Source organism: Macrotis lagotis, chromosome 4, assembly GCF_037893015.1.
Source record: "Macrotis lagotis isolate mMagLag1 chromosome 4, bilby.v1.9.chrom.fasta, whole genome shotgun sequence".
Classification (NCBI taxonomy): domain Eukaryota; kingdom Metazoa; phylum Chordata; class Mammalia; order Peramelemorphia; family Peramelidae; genus Macrotis; species Macrotis lagotis.
The window spans coordinates 84,056,547-84,068,949 of NC_133661.1; the positions used below are offsets into that span (position 1 = coordinate 84,056,547).

The 12,403-nt window shown below is 32.4% G+C and overlaps 1 protein-coding gene across 7 annotated transcripts in view; it reads right to left on the reverse strand.

Moving 5' to 3' along the window:
• Window positions 1-1,602: 1,602 nt before the first annotated feature.
• Window positions 1,603-12,403, reverse strand: part of PCGF5 (polycomb group ring finger 5) — a 140,124-nt gene continuing 129,323 nt past the window's right edge. For 5 of the 7 annotated variants that reach the window (XR_012477855.1, XR_012477853.1, XR_012477854.1 and 2 more), the window contains one exon: window positions 7,680-7,695. Coding sequence is in view for 2 of the 7 variants with exons in the window: in XM_074233392.1 (XP_074089493.1) it covers window positions 7,648-7,695 (48 nt within the window). In the remaining 5 variants the exon portion in view is untranslated. Of the gene's footprint in view, window positions 7,696-12,403 lie in introns of all 7 variants that reach the window. The other 2 variants (XM_074233392.1, XM_074233391.1) reach the window with 1 other exon arrangement.

Here is a 12,403-nt window from a genome sequence, read left to right on the forward strand (position 1 = left end):
ATAAAGCACCGGCCCTGGAGTCAGGAGTACCTGGGTTCAAATCCGGTCTCAGACACTTAATAATTACCTAGCTGTGTGGCCTTGGGCAAGCCACTTAACCCCATTTGCCTTCCAAAAAACCTAAAAAAAAAAAGACATCATGAGTGATGTTGGTCCTCTTCAAAATGAAAGGATAAGGAACAAGGGTTGCAAAGCCCTCTACATGTATTAACTTATTTGATCCTTACATCAATGCTGCAAGAGGTTAAGTAACTTGCCAAGGGTTATAAAGCTAATAAAAATGCTATAGTATTTGAACTCTTTCTAGCTCCAAATCTAGTTCTCTGATCACTAAATGATCTAGCTGTCCATAAAAATTTTCTCAAGTTGGCTTCAAAAACTTACCAGAACATCCTGTGCATTCTGTTGGCCCCTATACAATGTCACAATCTAGAAGGAGGACCCTAGTATATGGGGTGAACTAGGCTAAGAATTGCAGTCTCTCATTTACAAAAATATTTATAGCAACTTTTTGTAGGAGCAAAGAATTGGAATTGAAGGGATGTCCAGCAATTGGATGACTGAACAAGTTATGGTTTATGAATATGATAGAATACTATTCTTTAAGAAACCATTAAATGAGAGGACTTTAGAAAAGCCTGGAAAGACTTGTATTAACTCATGCTGAGTGAAGTGAGTAGAACCAGAACATTAAGTTCCTCTCAGCAGTTCAGTGATCAAGGACAATCCAAAAAGATTTGTGATGAAAAATGTCATCTACATCCAGAGGAAAAAACTATGGACTTTGAATACAGAGCCCAGCATACTATGTTCATTTTTTAAAACTTCTCTTATATTTTTTCCTCCTCATGGTTTTCTTTTCCTTTTAGTTCTAATTCTTTTTTTCTTTTACATACTATCTTGTACCTGCACCCCTCTGGATTCCATTATGCTCTGTCTGCCAAGCATTCTTTTTTTTTGGGGGGGGGGATTCTAAGGCAATGAGGTTGACTTGTTCAACGTATTAAGTGTCTGAGGCCGGATTTGAATTCAGATCTTCCTGATTCCAGGGCCAGTGCTCCATCCATCCACTACATTACCCAGCTGCCCCCAAGTTCTAATTCTTCTTTCATAATATGACTAGTATGGAAATATGTTAAACATGATTGTACATGAACAACCTATATCGGTTTACTTGCTGCCAATGGAATGGTGGAGGAAAGGGAGATAGAAAAACATGGAACTCAAAAATTTACAAAAAAATGACTTTTTAAAACTATCTGATGTAATTGGAAAAAATAAAACATTTAAAAAAAGAACTGCAGGTAAGATGTGATCTCCTGCATCACTGGTGGGGGCGCCTACACTGATGTCCATCAGGGTAATTAAAGCTTAAGGTTCAAATCTTACACCCTACCCTAAGTTCACTTTGTGGAATAATGACATTTAGAGACAAAATTGCACTTTCTTTCCTGAAAGCAATTTTTATAAAGAGTAGATCTACAATTTTTAACGGATTTCAATGTACCTTGGTCTATAGGTAATGATTCCAAAAAAGTATAGTGAATGAATGAATGAGGTCTATGATCATGAATATTTAAAAAGGACAAACACAAGATCCTATTAGGCAATCAAAATTTTAATAACAAAGATACTATTTGTGACATGGTCAAATATACTTGACTAGGTTCAGATAAAAAAATGCTTTTAGCCCCAACTGTAACAACTATACACAGCTTTATACAGAACATTCCATAAATCAACAGAAAATACATTTGAGCACAAAAAAATAAAAAATATTTAAGGGACTCTATTCTCTAAGCAGCATTTTATTTCTGCAAAACAAAGTATTTCTTGGACTGATTAAATATCTACAAGTACTTTTTCTTTACAAAAATACATATATTCTTAATAGACTAAGTCATTAACAATGACCTGGTATTTCTTTCACTTCAATTTGAATGATTTATAAGCTAAATTTTACAACCACAAAAAGGTTTATTTGTATTAAGATGTTATCACTTTTGACAAAAAGCTTAAAATATTTTATATTTTAAAAGAAAATTAGCAACATAACTTTACAATATAACCTATGATCTTTTCAGTTTAGTGAGGGCTATTGTATTAAAAACTGACAATCACTCCGGTGGCTGACCAGATGCAAGGAAGCATTAGAACATTGGTATACCCTAGGTCCTTTCTTCTCCTTACTTGGATCACAGCTTTACGTAAGGTCACTTAGGCCCACCCCCCTCCCCCATCTCCATCCTAAAAACAAAGCAAACATTCCAAATAACAAAGGAAAACTGCTTTGGGCTGATCCCAGTATATATTTTAACATTTAGAACTCCCATTTCAGCAAATTGATATGAATAAACAGAAAGGATGAAATTGCTAGTGTTTTTCCAAACACTACTTAGAAACATATACTAGTCAGCATCTGTACTTGATTAGATCTATATTCCATAAAGATCTATAGAAGGAAAAAAAATTAGGTCTAATAACATGTATGTGTATATATATACATATATACTTTATATATACATATATAGTAACATATCAAGTTTCATGACAATTGAGTCAGGGAAATAATTATAACTTAAAAGTCAGGTTTCAATGTGAGAAAAATTCCTTTTTTAAGTTTTCCTAAGATGTGCTCAATTTTCTACAATACTTTATTTTAAAATACAAGGAAGCAAAGTATTTATAAAAACTTTATGTCACCATGTTAAAAAGCCACCTTTTTAATTTTTACTGTCAATACTCTGAAATTACTGAGAGCAATGACATTGATTAAGGGGAAAAAGCCATCAAACCCCGTGTGATGGATTTACATGCATTTTTATGAACCCTCATATTGGCCCTTCCCCATTAAAATATTACTAAAATAGGTCAAGTAGATCCAGAAGGAACTGGGAATTTTGTGCTTTGGAGGGTTGCGAGTCTGACAGCACACTTCAAATGTTTCTTTGTTCAAAAGTCAGCAATGGCAGACACTGTGCTCCACACTTTTGGTTTGGTGACCTCATCCTTGAATCAAAGGACTTTTAATGAATCTATTACGATCATAGCATTTTCAAGTTTTTCTGATTATCAATTAAAAGAATAAGTTATACCTTCCTTTTGCTTTCTAAATTCTTATAACCAGTCAACCAACATGTGGTCGATACACAATTTATTTCATTAAATTATCATTACACTCACATTTTTTCATGAAAGGGCAGAATTTGGTATGGTATTATCCATCATAAAAGCACTATCCCAAGTGGTTATGATTAGAACCATCAAAAGTCTGCATAAGATGATAATTTCTCCTAGAAAATGGTCAAACAATATAGATCCTGAGGAAAAAAATATAGTTTGGAAAATGGAAAAGCCCTTAATTGGATTCTTATTTGGATAATAACAATGAAAATAATTCTTAAAGTTTTTCTGTTTTTGCTTTTTAAGAATAAAATACAAGCCCCCTTATTAAAGATATGATTTTTTTGGTGGCAAAAATCTATGTAAGCTTTTCTGAAAGTCAGTCAGAATAACTTTTTTTGTTTAAAGGTTAAGCATACCAAGTACTTTTACAGAGCTTGAGCTCAAAATATTTTCTGTCATTTGACCAGATAATAACTAAATACAAATCTAGAATAGATCACCACCACAGGAAAAAAAAATACTTCTCGGTTCAAAATTTTAAACTTTGACCTGAACTTTACTGTAAAAGAACTAGCTCAAAGAGTACAAAAGAAGACTTCAAGCTTCCATTCTACTAAATCTTTCTCTGTATCCTAATCCTAATCCAAATCTACCATTTACCACTTCAAAGAAATAAAAATTGTGCTCATCTCATTTCCACCTTTGGGGATTTATTTTAATCTGTAAGGTGGTGTAGGTTGTTAAAAGAAAACCTATACATGACTTATCTCACCAGGCATGGTCAGTCTGATGCCTTTCTTTGGTGAATTTTTTCGCAATCAAGGTTATTGCCTAAAAGAATAGAAAATTTATTCAATTCCAAACTTAATGCTGCCAATCTTTAAAGTGTTAAAATTGCTTTTCTCCCAACATCATTACCTAACAGTAAATGTGTCTTTGGTGATGCCTATTTGTTTAACATAAAAAGAAAATTTTCTAAACATATCATTTTAAAAAATTACTATTTAAATAATTAAACAATTCTTAGGAAACACGAACCAATATATTTTCTTACTCAAAGTTTATGCAATAAATCTAAAAGAAATGTAGTTTTAGCAATGAGGCACTTTCTCTTAAATAACATTGTCAATAAAGCTAATGAGTTAGTCACAACATCACATAAGATAAACATCTAAGATCCCCCCCTCAAGGTTCCACTGAAATTTAGTATGTATGTGAATGCCATATATTGACATATTCATTTACAGATATAAAATGTGGCACATTAGGAAGTTTTCAACAATGACAAAGGATATAATTTTTCCTTGACAGTTAAAAAGACACTATTCCAATTTTTGCCAGGGTCCAAAAGAATATCTTACCAATGTACTTTATATTTTACTTTTTATGCTTCCTAATAACTTTTAGTCAACCTAATAAAGGTCCAATCTGTCAATTATCTCCATTTGCTTCAATTAATGAAATGTCTGTACTCCACAAACATTTTTTATTCATCAAGCCTTGATTGTATGTGTGTGTGTATGTGTGTGTGTATATATATATATATATATATATATATATATATATATATATATATATATATATATATATATATAATTTTTTTTTAGAGTTTTCCTCAAGGTAACTAACAACAGACTTAAAAAAAAACTTTCTGGGAGTAGAATCCCTTTAGTTTATTGCTTAGCTAGTTGAATAGTTATTATGGAAATTTGTTATGCTTCAATTTGTTCTCCATTAACTGCTGACTGATTTTTTCCAGAGAGATTATTTGAAAGAAAAGATTTATTTTATTTATACTCTAAAGCTGTATAATAAGCCTTAAAAATCATATTATAATTTTCTGTGTCTAATTTCTTAGAAGTGCAAAAACCTGATTTAGGGGAATAAGCATCTAGGGATTTACAGTCTTATTAGATGTGCAAATAGTTTTAAACTACAGTCATTAAAAAAATGTATCAGAACAGGTGGAGACTACATCATGTGTCTATTTTAGAGGCTGATGAAGCTGTGAAGTTCAAGTCCATCATGTGATATTTTTGTATTACTTATGTCTTTCTTAAAATATGTAACTAATTCAAATTATTTGCTTGTCTTCATATGATATTCATCTTGCCCCCAACTTTTTTTTTGGCGCCAACTGTCACATTATATGTTGTAATTACACTTATAAAACATGCATCACACTGATATGAAATAAAAGAAATTTTAGAATAAGACTCTCCCTAAAATTGTGTAATTATCTGGTAGAAAAATAGCCAACTAAATATGATTTAAGTAATGTTTTAGAACAGCATAAATTTAAGTAGCTAAGAAATCAGATTCATATAAAAATGTGTTTAAGGCTATGCTTCTTGGCAGAAGCACAGGAATAACTAAGTTTCCTATCTGTGGTTTTTAAAAAAAGCTCCCTAATGGTTGAATTAATAAAAAATTATTTTCAACTCTGAAATACTGTTTTAAGTACTAATCAGGCTATGACAAATTTATGCTGGACTTTCTAATACAAGGGGGGAGTCATGCAGTAGAACTTGGCAGCAAAGCACAAGAATGAATTCAAGAGGGCTTTGTTGGGCAAGGGTAAAAATCTGTTTCCAAATATTTAAAGACAAATGAATGCCCCTTTCCCAGTTTGCTTGTTTAAATTTGTTTGCTAACCTTCTCAAAGAACCACCAGGACAAATGAAAGCCTAAAAATATTGCTATTAATTTTCTAACAAAGTCAGAATGAATAATTTTTTAAATCAAAAAGTTCTATCAAAGATATGTTAAAAAGGATTTATGAAGTTATAGCCTCTTATACACTGTAAAATATATTAAGATTTTAGCTATATTATTACTAATACTAAAGAGCTGATTCAGAAAGTTTACAAGCTACATTTTACTGGAAATTTTAGTATACATACAGTGCATTAGACTGTGTTTAACACACCAACTGCTCATGTCAAATTTCTAAAGCAGAGAGTTTATTCTTATCCTTGAAATTTCCTTCACACCTAACTGATTATGAAAACAAGTTCATTTGCTTTCTAATTATTGATAAGCAATTTTCCTTTTTAATATCAATGTAATTTTAAAGTTACTTAAAATGGTAGTTGTAGATGAAGTGATACAAGTTTTTTTGTATTATTACAGTAAGAAAGTACTCTCAACTTGCAAACTGAACTGAACTGAATGGAAAGTAGCAAAGGACATGTATCTACAAAAGCTGTAAAATTAAGTATGCTATTTTAGTTTTAATCTCAATAAAACTTAATTTTTTCCAAAGTTTTTTTTTAATATATAAGGCAAATGTCTCATTTTCTTTGATTATTTAAAAGGATCTAAAATGAAATTCCCTTAACCATTGATTTTGGTTAGTCTGCTCATCTGCCATATTACATTACCTTTGTTGTTAAAAAAAAAATACTGTTTGGAAATGTGACAGCTGACAAAAAGTGTTAATATACAATTTTCTTTGAGACTCTTGAAAATGACAAAATGTCTAATGTCATAACGACTACAAATTCTAACATTTAATGTTAAAAGTCATCATAACTCTTTGCATGCCACAATGACACACATCTAAGGCCAACTTTTTCAAAATGTACTCTAACATGAATAAAATAAAATAGGGAGACATATATAAAATAGGAAATACAATGTAGCTTCACATCACAGCTCCTGCTTGTCCATAAGGCATTATGGAGGGAGTAATAACTTCACTTACACACTGACTTTGTAATGTGATCAGCTGCCAATGTCCTGAATATTTATGAATCTCATTTCAGTATATATATATATATATATATATATATATATATATATATATATATATATATGTATATATATATTACATAAAATTGCACCCAGGAGGCCAAAAAGGTCTTCCAGAGTTAGTGGTAGATTCTATTTAGACAACTAAAAATGACTTGAGTTTTAATGTTATCTGAAGAATAATTAATATTCACTGAAAAAAGGACTCTTGTACATGAACAAACGCTACTTGTACACATGGGAATTTTTAACAAGAACAGGACAGTGGTAGGGTACCACTTTTCTAAATATATTTGCTATACAAAACAATTCCAAGATATAATCATTAAGTTCCCATACAGTACTATTATTTAAACAATAATCAATAAAATAGTAAATATGTGAAAACTGCAACATTAACAAAGACTGAGCACTGCCATTTCCTAGTGTAATCCACATCGGTATTAGTTCAGTCTTGGAATAGGTGAGCAAAATAGTCAGCAGATTGAATCTTGGTGATACACTGGACTGGTTTCAGCTATGACTTGCAATGCAATGGTTGGACAGCACATGTATCTTATGCAGAGATTTCAGTAGCAGAATGGCACTTGGTTTGTTCTCAATAGAAACGACAAAGATGCAGTTGACAATGTAAAGAAAAGACAATGTTCTTATTTGCATGCTGAAATTGTGTCCCCCTAGTCCAACACATCCATTCATTGTGCAATCTGTCGATGGGTAAACAAATAGTGCAGGATTCCTCTTGGTGGGATTTTTATGCCCTTTGGTTTAACCAAAATCAATTCTTGGTCGATACTGCAATACCATGGGGTAAGACTATAAAATAAAAATCAGATAATGAACAATTTATAGTTTAGATTTGTATAAAGTGCAAATGATATAGCTTATTAAATACATCTATTCAAGGATCTTAAGAATTTTTAAAATATACATTTATGACAATATTAGATCTGCTAATAGTAGTGATTATGAATTAAGACAAGAACATTTCCTACTTAAAAAAATGCTTTTTTCTAGACTCATTTCATTTTTCAGATGTTCATCTTTCATTCATTCATTTCTTTTCCAAAATGCTAAGGAGCTGGGGGAAATCTCAATAATTACTTTAATTTAGGCAAGTTTTTATTCTGTCTCTATTAATCAAATGTCAACCTGAGACAATTCAGTTTTAAGACTTAAATGTTAATTAGTTACTTTCCCCTTCCTCCATAATTAGGAATATGAGCAGGGATTGTCAAGGACTTCTATGATTAAAGACTGTTTTAAAGTTCTAATTGTTTAATTTGACTCTGTAGCCTCTCTATTTACTTTTCTTCTCCATGCCCTAGGATTTGGGAAGAGCTATATTAACTTTTGATGGTCTAATATGGTACTTTATTAGTTTTTTTAAACAGTATATTAGGATCTGGATTATTATCCAGTCTGATTAAATTAAATAAAGTTAAATAACCTTTTAGAAGAGGTCAGCTAAGTTATTTATAAACAGAGCATAAACTTCCACTTCAATGCCAAATACAGCATAGGCAAATTAAATAAAATGACTTAAAACATTTTGTGTCTGTTTTAAGTCAAAACTAGACCCTCTCTGCAGTGTCAGGGGCCTCCCATGTACCTTAAATTCTTTTATAATGAAGTTCTTAGGGAGTTTCTTTATCTCTTCAACTTGCCCTTCAAAAATGATCATTTCTAGATCTGTTCTTTTCCTGACTCTGAAGAATCAGAACAAGTTTCAATAATTAAAAAGATTCTCAGGGAACAAGGAAAGAAAAGATGGCAGCTCTCCTCTGACATGCCTTAAAGGAAGCAATATTTTAAATAACTGGTGAGTCATGAGTTTTTCCTACTCTTTTGAAAGGAGGGGTAAAAAACCTTTGTTTCAATTTGACCTTAATGTCTATTTGTTCTACAATAACAAAGGGGTTGATTGATTTTGATCCAACTCAGTAATGGTATGAAAAATATCAAGATACCATGAATTTATTTGTGCTTCAGTAAGTCATTTTGAAACAAAACTGCAGTGACTGAAATGGAGTCAATTATTTTATAGTGAAAACTGCAGGCAGGAATTATAGAAATGTGATTAAAATAAGTGAGGTCTAACAATTCTTAAGACCAACCAAAAGTTTAAGTCCTCTGTAACAAGCCAATGAAAAATATTATCTAATCAACATAACATTACTACTGAAAGATCAGAAATTTTGATTTAAATTATCCTATCATTTAATTAAGTATGGTCAAAGTTTTAGAGAAATTTATCTATTTTACTAAATATTTTTAATTTTACATTTTCTATTTAATTTTTGGTTCTCAGGGTTATGAGAGCTGAATATAGCAATAAAAGAATGGGCCTCACTTGGGTACTAACTCCTCTTTGACCTAGGAAGAGTCTTGTTACTCTCAGGGGCTCCATTGTCCTCAACAGGGGCCTTGAACTGTAACTGGAAGATTCCTTTTCATTTCCCAATCTGAGAAGACCAATTCTCTAACTGGTTTGATTGCTACAAGTTATTAATATTGCTGGTAAAAGCCAAGGGAAACCTAGTGGATACTCTAGAAATTTAGTTTTTCAGAGTTTCTTTGAATAGTTATCAACCTGGGACCAACTTTAACTTATCCTCATGGTTGTGGGTAGTAATAAGGAAGAGGAAAATTAAAAGACCCCACAGCATGCTATCATCATAAGATCAAAGGACAGAGAAGTAGTTATTTATAGGTATAAATGAAATGTCATGCATAAACAGCCAATTGCTATTATTCATTAATCTTTTCTTAGAATCATAAGGTTAGAAAGGGAAAGGTCAATATTTTAAGATTTTTTTCCTTCTAGCTTCAATAGATGTAAAAATTAAGTTTACTTTTCTCTCAGTTAGTAAAAAACAATGCCCTTCTAATGCAGGGGTTTCTGTTTTGTCAAAACTAGATCCCTCTCTTCAGTATTGGGGGCCTTCCATGTATCCTAAATTTTTTTTATAATGGAGTTCTTTTTCTCTTCTTTCTAGATCTGCTCCTTTCCTGCCTCTGGAGAATCAGGACAAGTTTCAACATTAAAAAGGTTGTCAGAGAACATGGGGAGAAAAGATGATAGTTCTATCTAAATGGTTATTTTAATTATGTGACTTTAATCATCACAAATAAACAATAAGGAGACTTTTAAGGTGGAAATAGAGGTCAAAGAAGATAAACTGTGATATTAAACTGTTTTAAAAGTATACTATCAAGGACAGTACTGAGGGAAACATCTAATAATTCACAGGAGAAAGTAAGTGAGGAAGGTCAGAAACAAAGCACACTTGAGATTTTAACACAAGAAATCTCCATGATATCATAAAACTTGGTAGGATGGGATTCACTGACTGAAACAGAATAATGGACAGTGCATTTGAGATATGAAAGACAAAACCAAAACCAAACTAAAAACCAAAAATAAGATTAATAAAACAAATGTAATGATCCTAATGAGAAAAAAATGAGGAGTCATCTTAAACAGACTTCTATGGCTGCACAAGGGATTTGCTGAAGAACTCCATCTTAAAAGAATAAAAATATTTAAGGAGACCCAGAGATTCAAGGACAAATAAAAAAAAGTGACACGATCAATGTATGAAGAAGATGTATGCCAAGAAAGGTAAAATTCTGAATGAGCTGAGGGTTCCAACTTCACCTGTTCCCCACCCCAAAAGCTCAGAAAAATAACAAAGTTCCCTCATGTGCATTTTCAATGAGAAAAATAAGTCTTATTGGAAGGAATATAATATAAGCTGACTGCATAAAACTCAACTATTTAAAACTCCTATTTTGCTTCAGTTTAGTGATCTAGAAGGACTCATATTAAATGACCTTCACAAAGGTAAAATAAAATGCTTAAAAGGGAATTGAAACTTAATATGAATGAGGAAACGATAAAAAATCAAATACCGTCTTAAAAGTGTTGAAGTCATCTGATCCGGATGAATGCTATTACAAATGTAACTGAAGAACCACTGTGAATAAACTTTGAGAAACTGTAAAACAATGGGATAGGTACCAGAAGAATAAGAAGGTAAATTGCTGCAAAAAGGAGAAATTGCAGAATGATGCCCATCCCTGGAAATATTCTAAAATGAACAGATAGTGTTCACTAAGAGAAAGTATAGTTTCACTAACAAGTCAGGTCAATTAACCTCATCTACTATCTTGATAACATTAACTAGACTGAGAGATTGGGGAAATGCTGTAGACAAAGGGTATCTGGATTTTAGTAAACTATTTGACACAGATTTAAGGGTCTGGATGGGAGTAACAAGACAGGAAAATGGAAACTATTGCCTGCATTGAGGTTAAAAGTCAACTTCTCAAGTACTATAGGGAAAGAGATATATGGCTTTACAGTAGTTCCTATGTGAAGAGGACAGAGGTACACTGGTTGAGAACAAAGTCAATGTAGAAGTTAATATAAAAGTGTGATTCAGCTCCTAAATATGTTTATGTAACTCTTGGCTAAATTGCCATGACATATAGTATATTGTATAGTTAATTTCTACTGTGTAGTCAGATCATAATTGGAACCTTCTTGGTAAGAATAGGCAGAAAACTACGATTTGGCTTCACTAGCTGACTAAGAATTCAAGGCTCACATAGATGATCTGGTGCCTATTGTAAATAAATCAACCCCACTCCTAACATGATCACTGCTGGGATGAGCCTGTATCTGTCCTTATTAATGGAGACCAATGTTGTATATAAGATCCAGCTAGGTAGGCCTTCTTCCTTGGTAGGTAACATTTATTCCAGCCTTTCTGAGTGTGGCTAAGGGTTGATTCCTTCCCTATCTCTCCACCCCCCTAGATTAATAGCTATGAGAGATATGATTTCAGGGTCCTCTGAAGAACTGGTCAATTTATAAATTCCTCATAAATGCACACATCCTACATCTGGCCAGGGCTGCTGAGACTGGTCCAATAAAGGACATATTTTGTTTTTTTGTGTCTCTGAGCAAAGAGGCCTCTTGAAGGGCTCTATTGATCTGTGACAGTTAAGCCATCAGTGGGTTAGTATATTAGGATGAGAGTAAGCTCTTTCTATCTCTTCTTTGATTACTGTCTGAATAACATTCTAAATCATTATATTTATTAGGCATAAGAGGAGGGAAACAAAATAAGGGAGACAAACTAGTTGTCATATGTACCTAAAGCCCAATTTATGACAGAGTTAACTATAGCATGATCTGAGAATACTCTGAATGAAGAGGGGACTGAAAACCATGTCATAAAAGGAAGCAGTGAAAGAATTGTACATGGTTAGCCTAGAGAAAATGATTAAGGGAAGTTCAACAGCTGCCATCAATTTGAAGGACTGTCATTTGAAAAGGGATTTGGCTTGGCTCCAGAGAGACTACTTCCAGGGTATAGATTTTGGATCAATATGAAAAAGAATTTTATAATTTCTTGTCTTCTGAAGAGGTGAATTTCTTGACACAGAAGGGTTCAGCAAGAGCAAGCTGATCACTGTCTGGGCTGTTATACTTCCATGGAGTGGGAGGCTGAAG